A 21067-nucleotide genomic window follows, 5' to 3' on the forward strand; every position below is an offset into this window, starting at 1 on the left:
AGTTGCAATGTAAGATATTCATTCAAAAAGATCTGAAAGATGAGATTTTTTTCTACAATGGGACATCTCACATAGTGTTGTGTGTTAATTTTGGCAGAGTTTAAATCAGCAATCCCATAAAGAAAGCAAGCACTTGCTGAAATTTATTTTAAAGGGAAGGCTCTTTTTATTAAACTTGTACATTTTTTCTCTTCCTTTCAGAATCCTAATAAAAAAAACTTTTGTTTCCACTTATTTAAAAAACAAACAAACAACAAAACCACAAATCAAAGGAAACTATTACATTACTTTTGTAATGGGAATGGATGCTACAGGATTCAATGTAAGCAAAGAAAACCAATACCTGGAGTGAAGAACTAAACCGAAGAGTAGCTGACTCTGGTCTGGGGCAGAGCCCTCCTCCAAGAGGGTCCCAAAGCAGACCCAGCTGGGAGAGCAGGAAGCAGCCCTCTTACCTTCTGGAGTAACAAACAGACCCGGAGCCCTAATGATCGCACAAATACAATCCAATCACTCTATTTTAAAAAGCACACACACATTCGACACTTGTGTCCCCTCCCTTCCCAGGTTCTCTTCGTCAACAGGGAGTCCTGAGGAAGGGTGACATCTGGCTGGCAGGGCCTTCACAGGACGTAGGTGTTCTTCACCAGCTGCTCCTTGTCGTCCCCAGAGCTCCAGACGGTGCGGAGGGTGCGCTCCTGGCTCCTCCGCGCCACCCTGATTAGGCAGACCACGGAGGCCCCCAGCAAGACGATGAGGACCATCAAGAACAGCCCCACCAGGACCACCACTGGAGAGGAGAGAAGGGCCTCAGAACCTGCAGGACGAGGAGTACCCCGGCTGGTGCGGGGGCGAGCACTGGCAGCCCGACCCCAGGCTGGGAGGGTCTAGAGAAGGGGCACTGCCCACCGGGAAGTCATCAAGGAGTCCCTATGGTCTTGAGAAGCAGGTGACTAAGAAAAGGAGGCACTGCAGTATGTGCACCGAGTGGCTATCTGTGTTCGCTTTTGGAGCAAAAAGAAAATCCCACTTCAACTCTATTTCCACCTCTCAGGGGCAAACTGTGCAGGAATCCCAAGCCACAAAATGTGTACCAGGACGTAAAAAGTACACACCCCTGGTTCTTGCGTAAACATAAAACCCCAAGGTTTTGTGTTCACACAGCACACTGACCAGCCAGAGAAGATGCTGCCCTGCAGTAGCCAGGGCGGCCGCCGCCTGCAGAATGAAGTAAGGGAGGAGGCAAGGGTGTGTTCGCAGCGGTGCCAGGAGAGGACCTCGTGCTCTTAATTGCCCAGGTAAATTTTTTTTTTAAAGATTTATTTATTTATTCATTCAGAGAGAGCGAGAGAGAGGCAGAGACACAGGCAGAGGGAGAAGCAGGCTCCATGTAGGAAGCCCGATGTGGGACTCGATCCCAGGTCTCCAGGATCACACCCCAGGCTGCAGGCGATGACAAACCGCTGCGCCACCGGGGCTGCCCTGCCCAGGTAAATTTAACAGTGATTGCCCCACTACGATCTCACTGGTCAGCTAAGATCCTTTCCATCAGGTGGGTAGGGTTCCACCTAAAGAATGTGGCCTCCTGCAGCAGCTACTTGGCTCCTTGCCCCGTTTGGCTACAGAATTGACAGGAGCAGTTCTTTCCCTACCCCCAGCCCTCCAGAACGAGGATGCTTTCTGCGCCAGGCCTGGCAAACTAGATTCTAGCTTTGCTCCTCCTCTAAAATAGAGCAGTCACGCAAACCAGGTCTGGGCTTCTGAATAGGGAAATAGGTGGAAAGAGGCCAAACCAGTATGGCCGGTCCTTTGTGCAAACACTATCATCCATGACTCAAGGTCAGAATCAGAAACAAAAGCGAGAGGAGGCCTCTTGTCAGACCAGACTGCTTGGGGACAACAGCACTGGCCCTGCCTCGCTCTGCCCACACACAGCAAGGGCTATCCAACTTCCTGTCACCCAGGACCAACTCAACACAACCCACGGCACAGAAGTTCCCTCTAAACCTTGAGCCAGGGGCAGTCCAGGTGGCTCAGTGGTTTAGCGCTGCCTTCAGCCCACGGCATGATCCTGGAGACCCTGGATAGAGTCCCACGTCGGGCACCCTGCATGGAGCCTGGCTTCTCCCTCTGCCTGTGTCTCTACCTGTGTGTGTGTGTGTGTGTGTGTGTGTGTGTCTCATGAATGAATGAATGAATGAATGAATGAATAAATAAATAAATAAATAAATAAATAAATAAATCTTTTTTAAAAACTTAAATAAGTCTTGAGCCAGTCTCAGGTCTGTGTGCAGCAGACCCCACAAGCCTAACAGTAGAGCTCGTCCTCCAGTCACCCCAGGGCTGCCTGGGTGGAGATTGCCTCCCTCCAGCCCCTATTATACTGCATGGTGGGACAAACATTTACCATATGTTCCAAGCTGCCTGACCATTCTCGTGCAGAAACAGGATTTTCAACCGAAAAGATGTTTATAGTGAAGGATTATGTGTCAGAGACAACATAAGCCTGCAAAAACGCAGCTGAGCTTAGTCAGGGAAGGCAGGTGGAGGAGGGCCAGAGGCCTCTTACCTTTAGTGCCATGGGGTAGAACAGAGTACAACTGCTTGCCTGAAAAAGAATATACAACCCTCAGGTCAGCTCACAGTTCCCCTCCCTGCCCTCCAGAGCTGCCACCAACGAGGTGTTCACAGGAGGCTCTTTCTGGACATCTTCCAGCTCTTCTGAGGGTTCCAAGGCCTTGCCACTCTGGTGGGGACCTAGGGCACACCTGTGCAACAGCCAAGCCCAAATCACACCTCATCCCCACAAGGGAGCCAGAGAGTGCTGGAGTCCAAATGATAGCACTGCCAAGGCCTTCATTTTAGAGGTGGGGAAATGGACCGGAGTCCTCTCAAGAGGCCTCATCCACCCACCATAGTTTCTTGCATTTAGGAATCAGGCGGGCTCACCAAAGCAGCGGTGCATGCACTCCTCCTTGGAGAGATAGCTGTTTTTATTGCCCCGGCACCCTCCATAGATGAAGCTGTCACAAGAGTTCTTCTCCACATCGAAGTACCAGCGTGGGAAGGATGCACGGCAAGGCCCAGTGACTGCTTTGGCAGTGCAGTACTCTGGGAGCGACACAAGCCATGGAGTACAAATTAGCAGGGCCCAGACGTGAAATGGAGCTGGAATGTTCCCAAGTAGTCATACTGCTGCCAGCTAATAGAGAAACAGCTCTCTGCTAAAGGAACTTGTAAATTATAGATGTGGCCAGTCGGGCCCACCTGACACTCCTTCAGGTTTTTGAATATCTTCCTCTTTACAGCCAGACCCCATTGGGAAGGAGATCACTCTACGTCAGGCTCTGCTCTAGGCACTTTACATGTATTAACTTGGTCTCTTAAGAGATCTGTCGTAGGCCCCTCACTTTGTACCTGGCAGGCAGAGCTCCAACAACCGGCCCACAGCCATACAGCTGGTGAGAGCAGAGCCTACACAGTATACTGCCTCTCCAAAGTAAAGCCTCCCTGCTGCCTCTGTGGCACATCCACTCCCTGCTGCCCTGGGACATCCCCGGGAGTTCTATCACCTGGGAAAGGGTCAGGAAGCTCTGCTCTACAACTTCCTTAGTGGAAATACTCAAGGGTGTCTAAATTCCCAAGTAAGTAAGAAACATGTTTTTCCCATACATAAATATTTTTTAAAAGTTATACCTTCGTAGTCGAAAATATCACTGGAAAGGTCATCAGAATCCTGCCTTCTGGAAACTAAAACACAAACATCCAAGTCAGGGAGGCTGGGATGGACACAGTCCATGTAGCCTGGCTGGGGCAGAGATGAATAGGGCCCACTGAGGGAACACAGACACCCTGGCACCTGGGAGTGGAGTCCCCTCCATGGGTAGGTTTTTACCTCCCAGTCCTAAAGGGCTCTATCACACACACTGGAATGAACACTGGGTGAGGTGGCCTGCCTGTCACCTCAGGGGTTATTATGGAAACTAATCCCAGCCACAGTTCTGGGGTGATGAGGAAGATAGTCTCGTTCACTCTCGGACATAGTGAGGAGGCCCTTCACTCTTCTAAAACAGGATGGAAACTAGAGATATCAAGCCAGGGCCTGAGGGTTCCAGATAACCTTGGAGGCCAGCTTGGGAATAAACAGTGACCAGGACGGACACAGGATCCCTGGGCCTAGCAGAACTGGAAAGTGACTAATGAACCAGCCAACCACTGAACTAATAAATGCTCTCTCACGTGAGCACAGATGTCAGAACCAGACGCCCAAAGCCATGGCTGCAATCAGCGGTGCACAGCCACTGTCTGGCTGGGGGGCTGTCCTCAAATGAAATAGGGGCAGATTCCCTCCCTCCACAGCAGGTCTTGCCCAGCAGAGCCCATTGCCTGGACAATGGCCTTCCAGAAAGCTGGGCTGGACTTGCCAGTGCATCTGGACAACTCACCCCAGGCTCCTGATGCATGCAGAGTCCTTTAAGCATAAAGGAGGAATGGGGCAGCTGCTGTCAGCACTACAAAGCAAGCTAACACAAAGCTCGGGATCAAGGACTGCAGTGGGAACAGAAGCAGGGGCAGCAGAAGACAGAGGACTCAGTGCAGGGAGGGGGATGGCATGGAGAACAGAGAACAAAGGAGACAGAACAGGCAAGGAGAGGTGGGGTGGGGCAGTGAGGACAGCACAGAAGAGGCCAGGGGACCTGAGGCCAGCCCAGAGAGAAGGAAGGGGCCTGAGCCACAGGCAACAGCAATATCCACAATCCCTTGTCCCCTAGGAGGAAGCAGAGGCCAGCCCAGAAGCACTGCAGACTACCTCGGCCCTCTTGTCCGCTGGACAATGTGAACTCCCCAGTGTAAGGATGCCAGCGGGAAGCCAGAAGCTGGCAGCCGAAGCAGAGCCCCTGTTTGACAATTTGGAATAAAGAGACCAGGAGGTGGAAGCCCTTATACTACTCCCAAATTACAACTATACTTTCATGGTCCACGTGGCCCTCATTCCATCCGACGCTGTTTTCAGAACCTACCACTGGGGACAGAGGACTCTGCTCCATTTCTGCTGGTGGCCAGATCATCAACAGTGTTCTCTACAAGGGGACAAATGACACAGTGAGAAAGTGCACCTCAAAAACGCCTGGTGAAACAAAACAAGCAGGGTCCCTGAGCAGCCCTGGGCCTGTGTGCCTCTCACGGTGACTCCCATTTCTCCTTTATGTGGGTCCTTCAATGTACATGCTGGACCACAAGCCGGCTAGAACTTGGAAATAGGGAACCAAGATTGCCCTTGTGGGTTAAACTCTAAGATCACTCACTGGTAATGAGAGTAAAGATGTATGAAAGGACTTTAAAAAGACAGAATGACTTCTAGGGCCAAATAATCTCTTTAGCTATATTTACTCACCTAATGAATTAAAAAAGGTATGCAAGTCGTGCGAATGTACTGAATACCACCTAACTGTGGGATATAGGTGAATTTTATGGTCTACATATTTTATATCTCTCTCTCACACACACACACACACACACGGTAGGGTGGAGAGGCTAGCCAGTTAAGAAGTACAAAAAAGGAAGCATGGGCAGGGTCCAGGAGGGACAAGAAGCCGGCTCCCCTGCCTCCCTGCTGACCCTGTGCAGAGGCATGGGGCTGGCATAACCTGGTGCCATTAAACATTGCTATCACAAACCAGCTCCATATTTCTCCCCTCTCTGTATCAAGCAGTCTTCTGGGAACCCGGCTAAGAGGCCTGCCTACCTGGACTAAAGATACAGCAGGCACAGAGATCCAAGTGTCTGGTCCCCTAGGTAGTGCTGGTTCTCATTACAAATTAATAAACTGACATCCTCATTATCATGTGGCTTCCCACAGAGGTTGCCTGCTTCGGAGAGAATATGCTGGCAAAAGACTCCAGTGCCTGGCTGCTCTGGCAGTTCTAGCTCTCCTCACAGACTCATGAGAGAATGCTTCAACAGACATGCAGTGGAGCCACACTCGGGTGCCAACAAATGAGCTTTCTGGGCCCGGAGACTCTGGACCACCTCTAGGGAGACAGTTGTCTGCCTTCTCCCAGCAAAACACAACAACCCGTGACCCTTTGTAGCAACATCCTGTCTGAATGCCCACTCTTCACTGCTTGTGTTCTTAAAATTTCAACCATTTTCTTGAAAAATAAGGAGAAACTAGAAAAAGGCAGGTCCGTTTGCTACAAGTGAGTTGACTGGGAAAGGACAGAAAAGGTTGCAAAAATATTTCCCTTTAATTCCTGCCCCCATGCCAGATCATCGCTGACAACAGATACATACAGTAGGTGGTATTTTCCTCAGTCACCATCTGCTAAGGTTGCCAATTGCCCCCAAAAGCTGAAGGACTTGCCTGTATGATCCCAAAACAATACCCAGCCAGCTGAGGTCTCCAAATACTTGTTGAATGTCTGCTGAGCAGTGGCACACAGAGATCAAGAAAATGTTCCCCAAGGTGCCCTGTCATTGTGGGCCACAGCCAAGACCACTGTTGTTTCCCCCTCTTTATGTAGAACTTTATTTTTTTTTCATGTAGAACTTTAATAAGCATATCGGATTTGTGTCCATAGAACTCAAAGCTAAGAGAGTTTATAGCCAGTAAGTGAGGAGACACAAAACCCAACAGGGATGCAGGGCTCGTCGCTGGACTGGGGTGCACGGGCTGGCGGCATGCGGTCAGCACGCACGACACCAGTGAATCATAACCCAGAGTTGGAACAGGGATGCCAAGCCATCCAGAAAGGATGCAGAAAGCTACCTAATAGTGTTGGGAAGGTCACCAATGAACTTTTTTGGCTAGCCAAATTCTTGGGTCTCTAGAACACTTGGAAGGACAACGTCTCACTGTGTAGCTCTCAAGGAGGCCCTCAGGGCTCAGTTCAGAGCCAGTGCACACTTTTGTGCGGCTTTTAAGTTCGTATTTAAACATTGAGGCTCTCAGGGTGCCTGGGTGGCTCAGTAAGTTAAGTGTCTGTCTTCGGCTCAGGTCAATATCCTGGGGCCCTGGGTTGGAGCTCTGCATTGGGCTCTTGCTCAGCAAGCAACCTGCTTCTCCTTCTCCCTCTGCTTGTGCTCACGTGCTTGCTCTGTGTCAAATAAATAAAATCTTTTTAAGATTTTATTTATTTATTCATGAGAGACATGAAGAGGCAGAGACACAGGCAAAGAGAGAAGCAGGCTCCTCACAGGGAGCCCAATGTGGGACTCGATCCCAAAACCCCAGGATCACGCCCTGAGTGAAGGTAGACGCTCACCAGTGAACCACCCAGGCATCCCAATAAATAAAATCTTAAAAAAATAAAATAAAATAAACCATGAGATTCACAAAGTCAACATTATCTTGACTCCACTGAATCCCTCACAGGTGAGGGCTGGGAGGACAGATTCCAGAAAGTATGTTCTAGTTTTAATTTGACTCACACCTTGGCTGGCTGGATGAGCTCCTCAAATCATTTGTCCTGGAGGTAAAAATAAGCCAAATGCCCAGAAGCAGGAAGGGCAGCCTATCTGAGTGGCTGTGAGGACTCTCCTCTGCCAGGTCTTGTGGGGGACTGGCACTTAGCAGTGGGAGAAAGGAAGTCGAGAAGAAACAGTCATGTCCCCCTCCCCCAGCTCCAGCTTGTGGCCTACTCTCTTTTCTGGGAAGAGGAGGGAGGATACCACTGTGAAACCACTGTGTGGGCGACCTTCAAATTGTGCCTGTTTCTTCTGCTTTTTAAAAACATCCCCCAGCTTCAGCCGTGAAGAATGAGCACAATGCAAAAGGCATCACATTCCAGTTAAAAACCTGTCTCTAAGTCATACCATTTCCCCAGGGACCATTTTCTTACCTGTGACACCAGCACATTTCTTAAGACACTCCTCCTTGGTCATGTAATTATTTTTATTCCCTTCACAGCCACCATACACAAACTGCTGGCAGGATCCATCAGTGACATTGTACCACCACCTAGGGAAGGAGGCCCGGCATCTTCCCACAACCTTCGAAACGTGACAAAAGTCTAAAACACAAAACAGAGACCAGTTGGCTTGGCAGGGCAATCCTGCCAACAGAGAAGATGCACAGACCTATTGGAGGAAACCCACAGTTTTCCCAAGCCCCAAGACCCAGCACAGCTTCTCTGTGAGACGTTTCTAAAGTGCTGCCATCAGGCTTAGTGATTCCTTCCTCCTATAGTAAAGAAACACATCACTCTAAAAACAATGATACCAACCCACCCAACTTAACTGTATTTCAGTTGTATGTTCATTCTGTCCCTGCCACCATTTACTAAAGACACACAACACATCCTGGGACGTCTGGGTGGCTTAGCAGTTGAGTGGCTGCCTTCGGCCCTGGGCGTGATCCTGGACTCCCAGGATCAAGTCCCACATCGGGCTCCCTGCATGGGGCCTGCTTCTCCCTCTGCCTATGTCTCTGCCTCTCTCTCTCTGGGTGTGTCTCATGAATAAATAAATAAAATCTTGAAACACACACACACACACACACACACACACACACACACACACACACCATCCAGTGTAGAAATATGGCAAAGGCAAAAAACATACCAGACTTCAGGATCCTTCTGGGTTATGTGCCTATCACGCCAGGCGCCAAGGGGGAACTTAGCACTGAAAGACCAGAGCTGGCAATGTAAGAGCCATGTGGAAGGATGTGTCTTAACCTTCCTCATCCACTGTTTGACCAGGTCAGCCACTTCACACTCAAATTTCCACAAGAACCTCAGAAAGAAGCTCCTAACTCTAGTCCTCTGCCTCCAAAGGCAGCTTGAGGGTATTCCTCTGTTCTGGCACTTGTAATGGCTCCCACCTGAGCATTCCAAGAGGGGCCTGGATTTCAAGGTCCCCTCAAATCTGACCCCACTCTAGTACAAAGGAAACAAAAATGTTCTAAAATTCCAGCCAGCTACATTTGCCTCCAAAAGGCCTAGATATCTCCTCTCTCTTAAAAAGGTAGAGATAAGCCTAAGTACTGGAGCTATCACCTGCACCTAAATAAGACTTTCTCCTGGAGGAATCAGGAGGATGGAAAGCAAGTTGAAAAGGGAGCAACCTGAAAACATGACTCAACATCTGCCCAGGGGCACCCCATCATCTTCCTGGGATCATGAGTCCACATCACCTCTCCTATTCCCCTGACCTCCATCCATCTCCATCTTCTGGCATAAGTACATTCTAATCTGAGAAGGGTGCTCAATAAACATCTCAAATAAAAGTACCCCAGAGCCCAACACTTGGTTATATGCTGCCATTTACTCCTAATTATTTTCATGTTAGGTTTACCTCACTAACTTATGGGATAGCTTTTTTAAAATTATTATTTTATTTATTTATTCATAGAAACACACAGAGGCAGAGACACAGGCAGAGGGTGAAGCAGGCTCCATGCAGGGAGCCCCATGTGGGACTCGATCCCAGGTCTCCAGGATCACGCCCTGGACTGAAGGCGGTGCTAAACCGCTGAGCCATCCAAGCTGTCCATGGGATAGCTTCTTAAAGCAGAGGGCAAGATCTCATTTCTCCCAAAATACATCACAATAATGGGCATGACACCAAATGTTCCATAAAACATCGATCTACAGACAAAAAAGGTTGTAGTAATGAGCAAAACCTCAAGGAACTCTCACACACACACCAATAAATCACAGGTAACTAGTACAGAAAAAGCATATTCTGAAGTAAGAAATTTTGTTAATTTGAAAGCAACCATTCTTTATTTTTTTTTTTTTTTTTTTTATTTATTTATGATAGTCACAGAGAGAGAGAGAGAGGCAGAGACATAGGCAGAGGGAGAAGCAGGCTCCATGCACCGGGAGCCCGACATGGGACTCGATCCCGGGTCTCCAGGATCGCGCCCTGGGCCAAAGGCAGGCGCCAAACCGCTGCGCCACCCAGGGATCCCAGCAACCATTCTTTAAATCACCAATTAAAAAGTACCTTATCACGATACTTCATATGAATAGAATCATTTAATATGTCCAGAAAAGGCAAATCAAGAGAGGCAGGAAGTAGGTTAGTGCTTGCCTGATGCTGGAGGGTTGGGGGATGGTGATGACTGCAAATGGGCACAAGGATCTTTTGGGGATGATGAAGTATTCTAAAATTAGATTGCAGGGATGGTTGTACAACTCTGTAAATGTACTAAAAATCACTGGATTGTATGCTTAAAACAACTAATTTATGATATGTAAATACTTTAATAAAGCAATTAAAAAAAATATGGGCACCTCCTGTCCATAACACATCAACCAAAATCAGCTGAGTGTGCACCTGGAGCAGATACCTTTGACAATGTGCCAAAGGTCACAAAATATACAGTCAACAAGGCCCAAAGAAAACACAGTAGGAAAAGAGTTCTCTGGTGTACGATTTGCTCAACACTGGCTGTCAAATGTCTGAGGCAGCACTGCTATTACCAGGACAAGATGGAGGATGCCTGGGTGGCTCAGCGGTTGAGCCTCTGCCTTCGGCTCAGGGCATGATCCCGGGATCCGGGATCGAGTCCTGCATCAGGCTCCTTTCAGGGAGCCTGTTTCTCCCTCTGCCTGTCTAATAAACAAACAAAATCTTAAAAAATATATATATAGACAAGATGGAGAAGAGCCACACGGGATCCACGTACGACACACAAATGAAAACGACCTCAAGGCGGAGAGGGCCCAACAGCTCCAACAGAAGTGAACAGCCCATCCAATGCCCTGCCAAGCTAGCACCCTGGGAATCACTCGGACGGCTCTGTAGCTTTGCTTCCTGAGCAGTTTCTGGGACAGTCTTTCAAAATAATCCAAAAAAAAAAAAAAACAAAATAATCCAAGAGAAGACCTACACACTTTAAACAGGTGAACTGTATCGCAGGTGAATTACATCTCGATTAATTTTTTTTTAAAGATTTATTTATTTATTCATGAGACACAGACTGAGAGAGAGAGGCAGAGACACAGGCAGAGGGAGAAGTAGGCTCCTCGCAGGGAGCCTGATGTGGGACTGGATCTGATCCGCATCACATCCCGGGATCACGACCTGAGACAAAGGCAGGCGCCCAACCGCTGAGCCACCCATGTGTCCCTTACATCTCAATTAAAACAAAAACCGGAGAGAATGCCTAGCAAAGCTGAAGGCAGCTAGGTGGGAACCACCAGACAGCACAGCAGAGAATGTGATGGGTCGGAATGCCTGGGTGGCTCAGTGGCTGAGCGTCTGCCTTCAACTCAGGGCATGATCCGAGGGTCGGGGATCGAGTCCCACATCGGGCTCCCTGCGTGGAGACTGCTTCTCCCTCTGCCTCTCTCTCTGTGTCTCTCATGAATAAATAAATAAAATCTTAAAAGAGAGAGAGAATGTGATGGGTTAACCACCTCATCAAGGGTGGAAATGTGGTAGGTTTCCCTAAGCAAGGGTGTCGGTGCACGCTCTGTGTGGGTAAACAAGGCTGAGGGTACATCAAGAGGGTAAAAACCTACCTAGGGCCAGACAGCAGCTCCCTTGGAGAAGTCACACTGCGAAAACCTGGCCCTCATCTGTCAGCTCAGACACTCACTGATAGCACCCACCCACCCACCCCCAACCCCGCTGACGAGATGCAGGGATGCACGTGCCTGGAGCACTCAGGAGGACGCTGAGAAAACCACTGCCAAGCAGGTTGGATGTACCCATCAACCAGCACACCACCTCAGAAAGGCTGAGACGGAGCAGGTCACTTGGGAGTCTGAGGAAGGAAAAGTCTGCTGCAGGATTCCCACAAACATCCTGCTCCATCAGGATCTACTGGGCAGGCCAGAGGTGCACAGTGGACAGCCCAGGACACACCTCGGTCAAGATACCATAGTCAAGGTGTGCCTTTGGGACACTTCCTTTCCTGACTGCCACCACTGACGACAGATGCCTCTTTCTGACTGGAACATTCTTCCTGTAGATGTGACTGTCTTTTCACAACAAATCCTGTGGGCCTGAGAGGCCATTATGTCCCAGAGAGCAGCTCTCATCTGCTCTTAACGACCACACATTGACTTCATACTTTACATTTCAGAAAATAGCCTTATTTTTAAGTTCCCTGGATGTAGTAGGAGGGAAGGAGGAAGGGACTTCATTTCTGTTGCAGGGGAATTAGAATTTTTTTTTTTTAAGTAGACTCCACACCAAATGCAGGGCCCAACACAGGGCTTGAACTCACAACCCTGAGATCAAGACCTGAGCTGAGATCAAGAATTGGATGCTTAACTGAGCCACCCAAGCACCCTTAGAAACATTTCTTTATTAGGAGAAGACTTGGACTAAAAACATAGCATGCCTGTAAAGACAGAATGCTGGCAATTGGTGAAGCTGAGTGATGGTCCACATGGGCTCACAGAACTGTATGTACATTTGAAAATTTCTATAATGAAAAGAGAAAAAAGCTTATCTCCTTTTTTACACAAATTTGATTAGAGTAAAAATAAGAACTTCAAGTAGCAGATTAATTGGTTGAACTTAGGTTCCACCAAGATGAAATTTAACTATACCCTGACTGCGTCAAGTCAGAGTCCTTTCTGTGAGTCTGGAAGCTCCCTGTCAAATTAAGAAAATGCTCGTTTTGGTCATATGGTTTTACAAACTAAATTACTTTAAAGCCTCCATGATAGAAATTTTTACTCTCAAGGCTTAAGTGAACTCACGAAAAAGCATTTTGTTATGGTTTGCTTGTTTGCTGTAAAGGAGACACTGTCCTTTCGAATGGACACACAGGCCACACATCTTCCCCTCCACCCCAAAGAGCATCAGTGCACTCTCATTTCTCCAAATGGGCTTGCACAAAAAGCCAGAAACACTTTAGTATGTAACATGGCTTCCGTGACTTATCATCTTCCTTAAAGTTTTTGTTTTTGTTTGTTTTTTTGTTAAATAAGCACTGTTCTTTGATAGATCAAGGTTAAAATAAAAATGAGCCTATATGGGGGCACCTCGCTGGCTCAGTCAGTAGAGCATGTGACTCCTTTTTTTTTTTTTTGAGCATGTGACTCCTGATCTTAGGGTTGTGAAGTCAAGCCTCAAGTCTAGTGTAGAGATTACTTAAAAAATAAAATCTTAAAAAAAAAAAAAAAAAAAGAACCAAAATGCTGAGCATTACTTATTTCTTGAAACCTTTTCTATTACCTTCACTAAAGCATTATGCTACGCACATTATATGCACTAACAGTCAAAATAAAACTGTGGATCATATAGTAATATCCCCACTTTACAAAGAAGGATAATTAGGCTTGGGATGGTTAAGCTAACAAGAAGCAGAGCTGAATCTGAATTTACATTGGTCGGATTAGAGCTGGGCCATGACATAACCACCCCTCCCTCAGAGGGACAGAAAGAAAAAGTTAGTATAGTAACAGGCAGTGGGAAAAATATGAAACTAAAGATGCCTAAATGCCAAAACATTCCTCAGGGTGCTTAACACGATCTGAAGGTTCAATAGGCCAGGCCCTTTCCTGGGCCTGTTTACAGTCACGGTCAAAGACAGGGTCACGGACAACACCACACCAACTGCCCAAGGCTGTGAGGAATTTGGACAAATTTTCAGGAAGTTATTCCTTAATAAATAATTCTATTACTACTAAGAGATGACAAAACTATATATTGGCCTTCGAATAGCACTGGGAAACGATTATGAAAAATATGTCTCAGGTCCTATTTGTATGCTCACAAATGCTAGTGCAAAATGAAATACATCTGTAAATTTTCAAAATTCAGAGGAAGAAAAACGGAGAAAAGCTGAGGAGCACCAAACTGGAAATACTTCAGAATACATAAAAATGGAATTCCTTTCTTTAGGAAACAGCAACATTCTCTTGGGAAAGCATCAGGAATGGTTAAAAATCACACTTTATCTGAAATATGAACCTAAATTTACAAACCCCTGGCAGGCATTTTGAACATTAGCTATTATAAAATTGCCAAACAGCCTGGTCTTTGTCATGGAAAACAGGTTCCTCTGGTTCTAAAGTCACTAGAGCTTTGACCAAGACAACAAGCCAATGGCTCACCTTCCCTTCCTGTGCAATCGGATAGAATAACCTGCTGTCACCCACTAACAAGGACATTACAGCAAAGTTAGGCAGGCTCCCAGGCACCACCAATCTGATGTAACTCTACAAGCTTAAGAAGACAGTGCTAATCATTCTCCAAAAAGCCACTACTGCCTTTAAAATTAAGTCATTTAAATAAACTATTTCAAATACTCTGAAATTAAGTCATTTGAAAAATTAAGTCATTTTAATAAACTATTCCAAATATTCTGAAAAGTACAGAAAATACCTTAACACAAGTGTATCTACTACTCAGCTTTATCAAATTCCAACCCTTCATATGCCCCTTAATTCTACCTGCTCTCTCCCCCAAACCAACAGCCACCTTGAGAGCTTGTTCTTTTATTTGGATGTGTTTTTAAACATTTTATTTGAGATAGAGAGCATGGAGGTGGGGAGGTGAGGGGGGTGACGTGCAGAGGGAGAAGCAGGCCCCCAGTAAGGAGCCCAAAGTGAGGTTCGATCCCACAAAGGCAGATGCTTAATCGACTGAGCCACCTAGCCAGCCCTTATTTGTTTTTTATATCCACTCAGAGTAAGCTGACTTCTAAAACAAGTGAAAAGAACTTTCCTAGGAGCCTAGCCCTTGATACACTTTTTACTCCCATGGGTCTAAGCACTGAAGAACCCTGACTTCTTGCCTCATTGTCTGCCTTATAAAAGAAAGCCTAGGATCATCTCACCAGTCTGAAGCCACTCATGAAATGGTCCTTTCCTCCCATCCATTTGTTTTCCTAGAGCAAGCTCAGCAAACTTTTTTTTATGGTGAGCCAAATAGTGAACACAGACAGTACTTGCTTTACAGGATAGTGTGGAAGGCAACAGGAAAAATTTAACTTCCAAGACCTTTAAATTTGTCAAACATTAAAAATCGTGCGTTATAAATATATAGAATGGAAAATGGGATAATTAATATTTACTTAGTACAATGTGGCTAAAACATTAGAAACTTGAGAATTAAGGTGTTTAAATTTCTTTGTAAAAAAAAATTACCAAGAGTAGCTTGAACAATGCTTGTGATGGTCTTTAGCCATATAACTTCTGATACGGAGGAAGCATTATTTTCAATTCACCCTAGTGAACTGTCATACATCTTTCTAGGTTTGGATCACCTTCCTACATTTTATCCTTTGCACTTTCAATGTTACAATTACTCTGAGAGTTACTTTACTTTTTGCGGAGGTTTTTATCATTACTTCCACTGGGACATCATCCTTTTTGTCACCACTTTCATCGTTTTGTTGATAAATGGACTCTCACTTTGGCTTCTCTGACTGTATATCCAGTCTCCTAACTCAAGGCAGTGTCAACATTCCCGAAGTTAGCGAGTTCTTCATCACTCCACTTACATTCCATTGGAATTGTGCTTCCAGCATTACCATTTTTCACTTTGCTGCACTTTTCATCTTTTTTGGTCAATCTTCTCTATTGATTAACCATTTTTGTAAACTAACACAGGACTATCACTGGGAAACAAGGAGGCAACACAACCACATGCTTCGCTGTGTGTGTGAACTGAGTCACAGACATGCAGTGATGAATCACATAATGATTTGTGACTGAAGAGCTAATAGCTGAAACTTGTACTTTGACCCAAGTACCCAGAGTTTATATACTGTGGTAACTGAAATATGTGCATGCTGAAAACCACACAAACAAGGTCTGCCTTTATTTCAGGCTTTGTGGGTCACCATCTATTCTAACTTTTCAACTGTGTCATTGTAGCACTGAGGCAGCCTTAAGACAAACGTGTAAATGAATGACCATGGCTGTCATTCCAGTAAAACCTTATTTATGGACACTGAAATTTTATTTCATGTAATTTTTACATGTCTTGAAATATTTTTTTCAAACATTAAAAAATGTAAAAAACATACTTAGCTCGCAGGCCATACCCAGGCAGCAACCAACACTTCTTCAGAGTGTTTATAAAAACACTGTGTTCAGATTTTCCACTCCTGTCATTATAGAATTCACCAAGTCTTATATGTGGATCAGAAGTTAGGGCATCCCAGGTGGCTCAGCGATTTAGCACCACCTTCAGCCCCGGGGCCTGATCCTGGAGACCTGGGATCCAGTCCTGGGTGGAGCTCCCTGAATGGAGCCTGCTTCTCCCTCTGCCTGTGTCTCTGCCTCTCTCTCTGCTCTCTGTCTCTCTTGGATAAATAAATAAAATCTTAAAAAAAAAAAAAAGTTATCAAGTAAACTCCTAGGGTTCACATTTCTTATAACAACACTGACCATGCATTCCTCAGGTTTATCCCTTACCAAGAACTCTATAGCACACCCTTCCATCATTAAAAACAGCATTACTCTTTCTATTAAAGCAACTTAGAATTTTTTTTTTTTTTGCAACTTAGAATTTTAAGGACAATGGTCAAAGAGAAATTTTGTTAGAATAATCCTCAGACATTTGAAAAATCTTATTTATACATAAAAAAATAAAAGTACCGCTCACTCCTCAGTATCAAAAAGCAAAGAAAGCAGAGTCATTCAATTCAAGTGTTTTGGAGAATGGGGCAATGATTACCACATCCACAAAGGGCTTGGTGTTCATAGACCCATAACAGCTGAAAATTCACCATCAAGACATCTTGTTTGTGCTAGTTAAGTAACTTGTGAGACATGCAGAAAACGGAATACTTGGCGCTGTTCAAAACGGGCAAATGATGTGTGCTGATATAGAAAAATGTCTAAGACCTTGGGAGGGGGGAGCAGAATGGTTTACATATTATAATTCCTTTCTAAACTTTTAATTTAGATAAGTGTATGAATGTACCTTTAAGGAAAGGGACTGGAGGAGGGAGACATGCTTTTCCACAGTTTTTCTTTTCCATCTGTATCTTTCAGTACAGGTTGAGTATTCTAATCCTGTAAATGCATTACTTTTGTTTTTTAAGGGTCAGCAGTGTTTTTTTCGATATAGTGGATTATGGTCCCTTCTGTTTAAAATTTTCATTTAAAAAGCTTAAAACTACATGATAAATAAAAATGTGCAGGGACACCTGGGTGGCTCAGCGGTTGAGCATCTGCCCTCGGCTCAGGGCAAGATCTTGGAGTCCCGGAATCGAGTCCCACATCCGGCTCCCTGCATGGAGCCTGCTTCTCCCTCTGCTTATGTCTCTGCCTCTGTGTCTCTCATGAATAAATAAATAAAATATTTAAAAAAAGAGAGATTAAAAATATGCTAAATTCTTCAGTATCCTGAGCAGTACTAAGTACTAAGGGTTTGAATAGCTACTAGGGGGTCACCATAAAGTGCACCCTCTGGATCAAAAATCACACAGAGTAAAATATTTCAATCACATCAGAAATTCAAAGGACTTGTAAGCCAACCTAAGGTACAAGGAAATGACCAAAGGCTCTGGCATAGGGGAGTGACACATACAGAAAAGTCATTTAGCAAAAGCATGCAGGACAGATCCTCATTCTGGTAAAGGGGCCTATGTGTACAGGAATCCCTGGCTGCCTCTTATGAGCCCACTGTCTTACCTAGGGGCTGTTTCCTAACCTTCTTATGCCTATTTCCTCACTCATAACATGGGAACCTAACAATAAAACTGGCAAATATTTAAACTCCATAGTCTTTAATTCAGCAAGCCACATATTTACTGATTTAGAGCTGGCTGGATTAAGAAAAAAAAGTCATGCAGATTTTAGAAGCTTGAAGTATGTAAATTGGAAAAATCTTGAAAGACTCAGGAAGATAAGGCAAAGCTCTGATTATGGATCCAGCATTTGGCAACTTTGTTCAAATAATTGGTCTTTGACCTGGGTCCCTAACACAAGAGCTAAGAGCCTGGGAATCTCTGGAGTGATAATGAGATTATTAGTGGCTGGGCAGCCCCTAGATAGCTTCAGGATGGGGGCTGGATGCCAGAAAGAAAGGAAAGATGAAAAGGTTGGAATTTTCAGTCCCACCCCCATCCTCCAAGAAGGAGAGCGGGATGAGAGTTTGAGTTAGTAACTTCCAAAAAAAAAAAAAAGCCCAACCGAAGGAGTTAAGAAAGACGGGTTGGTGAACACATCATGTACCGGGGGGGATGTCTTACCCCAAACTCCACGAGGACAGAAGCTTCTGTGCTGGGGACCCTCCCAGACTTCAGTCTATATCTTCATCTGGCTGTTCATTGGGATCCTTTATAATACACTGGTAAATGAATCTCCCTGAGTTCTGTGAGCCATTCTAGCAATTATTAAATCCAAGGGGGTTGTAGGAACCCTTGATTTATAGTAGGTCAGAAGTACATGTAACAGAGACGCCTGGGTGGCTGGGTGTCTGCCTTTGGCTCAGGGTGTGATCCCGGAGTCCTGGAATCCAGTCCGACTTTGGGCTTCCTGCATGGAGCCTGCTTTTTTCCCTCTGCCTGTGTCTCTGCTTCTGTGTCTCTCATGAATAAATAAATATTAGACATCTAGACTTATGTTGCCTGCTTTGGAATGCACTATTTATTAATCTTGAGGCTGTCCTGACAATGACTTGTCTGAGAAAGGGTACTTGAATTCACTGTTAAGTAATAAAGCAAGGAGATCAGTCAGCTTTTCCTCCATAGGCCCCACTGAGGTAGATTCTGGGGACACGTACAGATGCAGTTCTTTTTTTTTTTTTTTTTTAAAGATTTTATTGATTTATTCATGAGAGACAGAGAGAGAGAGAGGAGAGAGAGGCAGAGACAGGCAGAGGGAGAAGCAGGCTCCATGCAGGGAGCCCGATGTGAGACTCAATCCCAAGTCTCCAGGATCACGCCCTGGGCCAAAGGCAGGCACCAAACCGCTGAGCCACCCAGGAATCCCTACAGATGCATTTCTCAAAAACAACTCAAATGGGAGGGATTTGACACACAGACCAATAACATAAGAAGGCTATGAAGATTAAAGGAGTTTTGTATTCCATTATAAGCCCTTAGAACATGTGGCACAGGGATCCCTGGGTGGCGCAGCGGTTTGGCGCCTGCCTTTGGCCCAGGGCGCGATCCTGGAGACCCTAGATCGAATCCCACGTCGGGCTCCCGGTGCATGGAGCCTGCTTCTCCCTCTGCCTGTGTCTCTGCCTCTCTCTCTCTCTCTCCGTGACTATCTTAAATAAAAAATAAATAAATAAAAAATAAATAAAAAAAAGAACATGTGGCACAAAGTTTTGAATAAACAGTAGATAATATATTTTTATGAGGCCAGACTAATCTAGGGACAGTGAGAATGAAGGTAAAAAGGACGCCACAGTTCACTAGAAAGTCCAACTGAATATGCTGACAGGACACAGGGGATATGGAAAACCACCAAGTACAACCTCAAGTCCAAGCTGATCAAACCAATTCAACCATCACTCCTCCCTTTTTCTGCTGTGTGACCATTTACCAAGCCTAAAGTGACACCTTTCCTTATCTTCACCCAGAGTAAGACAATGGCAAACTATCACACCGATCAAAGTTCAGCAACCCCACATTATCCTGAGAATAACAGTCCACAGCCTGAGGAAAATAAGAATATGCTCTGGTAACCCATTCAGACCTTCAAGTATCTTTTCACCAAAGAATGGGAGAATCTTTTAAAAAGTTCTGTATGAAGAGGTCCTGAATATCAGGGAGGTACTCAGAGCTGTTTTTTTTTTTTTTTAAAGATTATTTATTTATTTATTCAAGAGAGACACACACACACAGAGAGAGAAAGAGGCAAAGACACAGGCAGAGGGAGAAACAGGCTTGAGGCAGGGAGCAAACATGGGACTCCATCCCAGGTCTCCAAGATCAGGCCCTGGGCTGAAGGCGGCGCTAAACCGCTGACCCACTGGGGCTGCCCACTCATAGCTGTTTTAATTCCACTATGCCAAATTCCAAAGTTAACATTCACTTTTTGATCAGCCTTATTTCAAAGTGATCTAGAAATCCACCTATCTGGGATCCCTGGGTGGCGCAGCGGTTTGGCGCCTGCCTTTGGCCCAGGGCGCGATCCTGGAGACCCGGGATCGAATCCCATGTCGGGCTCCCGGTGCATGGAGCCTGCTTCTCCCTCCGCCTGTGTCTCTGCCTCTCTCTCTCTGTGTGACTATCATAAATAAATAAAAATTATATTTAAAAAAAAAAAAAAGAAATCCACCTATCTGCGTTCCACATACTTGACTGCTTCTGTTTTCAATACAGAAAGCTACAGCTACCCATCTCCTCTAGGTTTGGGTGCTTGGAAGTTGTCATTATTAGGATAAGTAATTCAGAAACTCTAAAATAACCTTTAAGGTACTTATGAGGAAAGAATGACAAATGACATTATCCAATGTCAAATCCAATGACTTGCAATGACAAATCCAACTTAAATAAGACTCATAATATTTTGTTTTAGATATAAAACCTTGGCATTTTTAAAAAAGATTTATTTATTCATGAGAGACACAGAGAGAGGCAGAGACATTGAGGAAAAAGCAGGCTTCCCACAGGGAGCCTGATACAGGACTCAATCCTGGTTCCTGTGAGCCGAAAGCAGATGCTCAACCGCTGAGCCACCCAGGTGTCCCAAAACCTTGGCATTTTAGATATAAAATATTTAGATATAAAAGTTCACATTTTATAAGCCACCATCACAATGCAAACCACCACTCCTACCCACGGTCACCTCATATTCATCAAACAGGGCTATAAATTCTACCCTTAGCTAAATTTCTAACTAGAATCACAGTAGCTCATCTGAATAACTTGGAAGGAAACAGTTTCAGTCTCTCATGGGACTGCCTGTTAATTTACATTCAGGGATTCTTTTTTTTTTTTCTTTAAGATTTTTATTTATTTATTTGAGAGACAGAGACAGCACAAGTGGGAGGGAGGAGCAGGCTCCCCCACTGAGCAGGCAGCCCAATGCAGGGCTCAATCCCAGAGTCCTGGGATCATGACCTGGGCCATAGGCAGAGACTGAGAGACATTCAGGCACCCCTCATATTTAGGGACTCTTAACCTTTTCTGAATCATGGGCCATTTTCACAAATTGATGAAAGCTAATGAACGTTCTCCCACAAA

The 21067-nt window shown here is 45.4% G+C and overlaps 1 protein-coding gene across 3 annotated transcripts in view; it reads right to left on the minus strand.

Moving 5' to 3' along the window:
* The window catches only part of SPINT2 (serine peptidase inhibitor, Kunitz type 2), a 29521-nt gene that overhangs the window by 842 nt on the left and 7612 nt on the right, over positions 1-21067 (minus strand). Inside the window, exons 2-7 of one of the 3 annotated variants that reach the window (XM_025425122.3) lie at positions 7842-8012; positions 5022-5081; positions 3697-3750; positions 2950-3111; positions 2570-2608; positions 143-817 (exon numbers count right to left, since the gene is read on the minus strand). In XM_025425122.3, the coding sequence (XP_025280907.1) occupies positions 624-817; positions 2570-2608; positions 2950-3111; positions 3697-3750; positions 5022-5081; positions 7842-8012 (680 nt within the window). In that variant the 3' untranslated portion in view covers positions 143-623. Of the gene's footprint in view, positions 1-142; positions 818-2569; positions 2609-2949; positions 3112-3696; positions 3751-5021; positions 5082-7841; positions 8013-21067 lie in introns of those variants that run through there. The other 2 variants (XM_025425123.3, XM_049109890.1) reach the window with 2 other exon arrangements.

This window comes from Canis lupus, chromosome 1, assembly GCF_003254725.2.
Source record: "Canis lupus dingo isolate Sandy chromosome 1, ASM325472v2, whole genome shotgun sequence".
Classification (NCBI taxonomy): domain Eukaryota; kingdom Metazoa; phylum Chordata; class Mammalia; order Carnivora; family Canidae; genus Canis; species Canis lupus.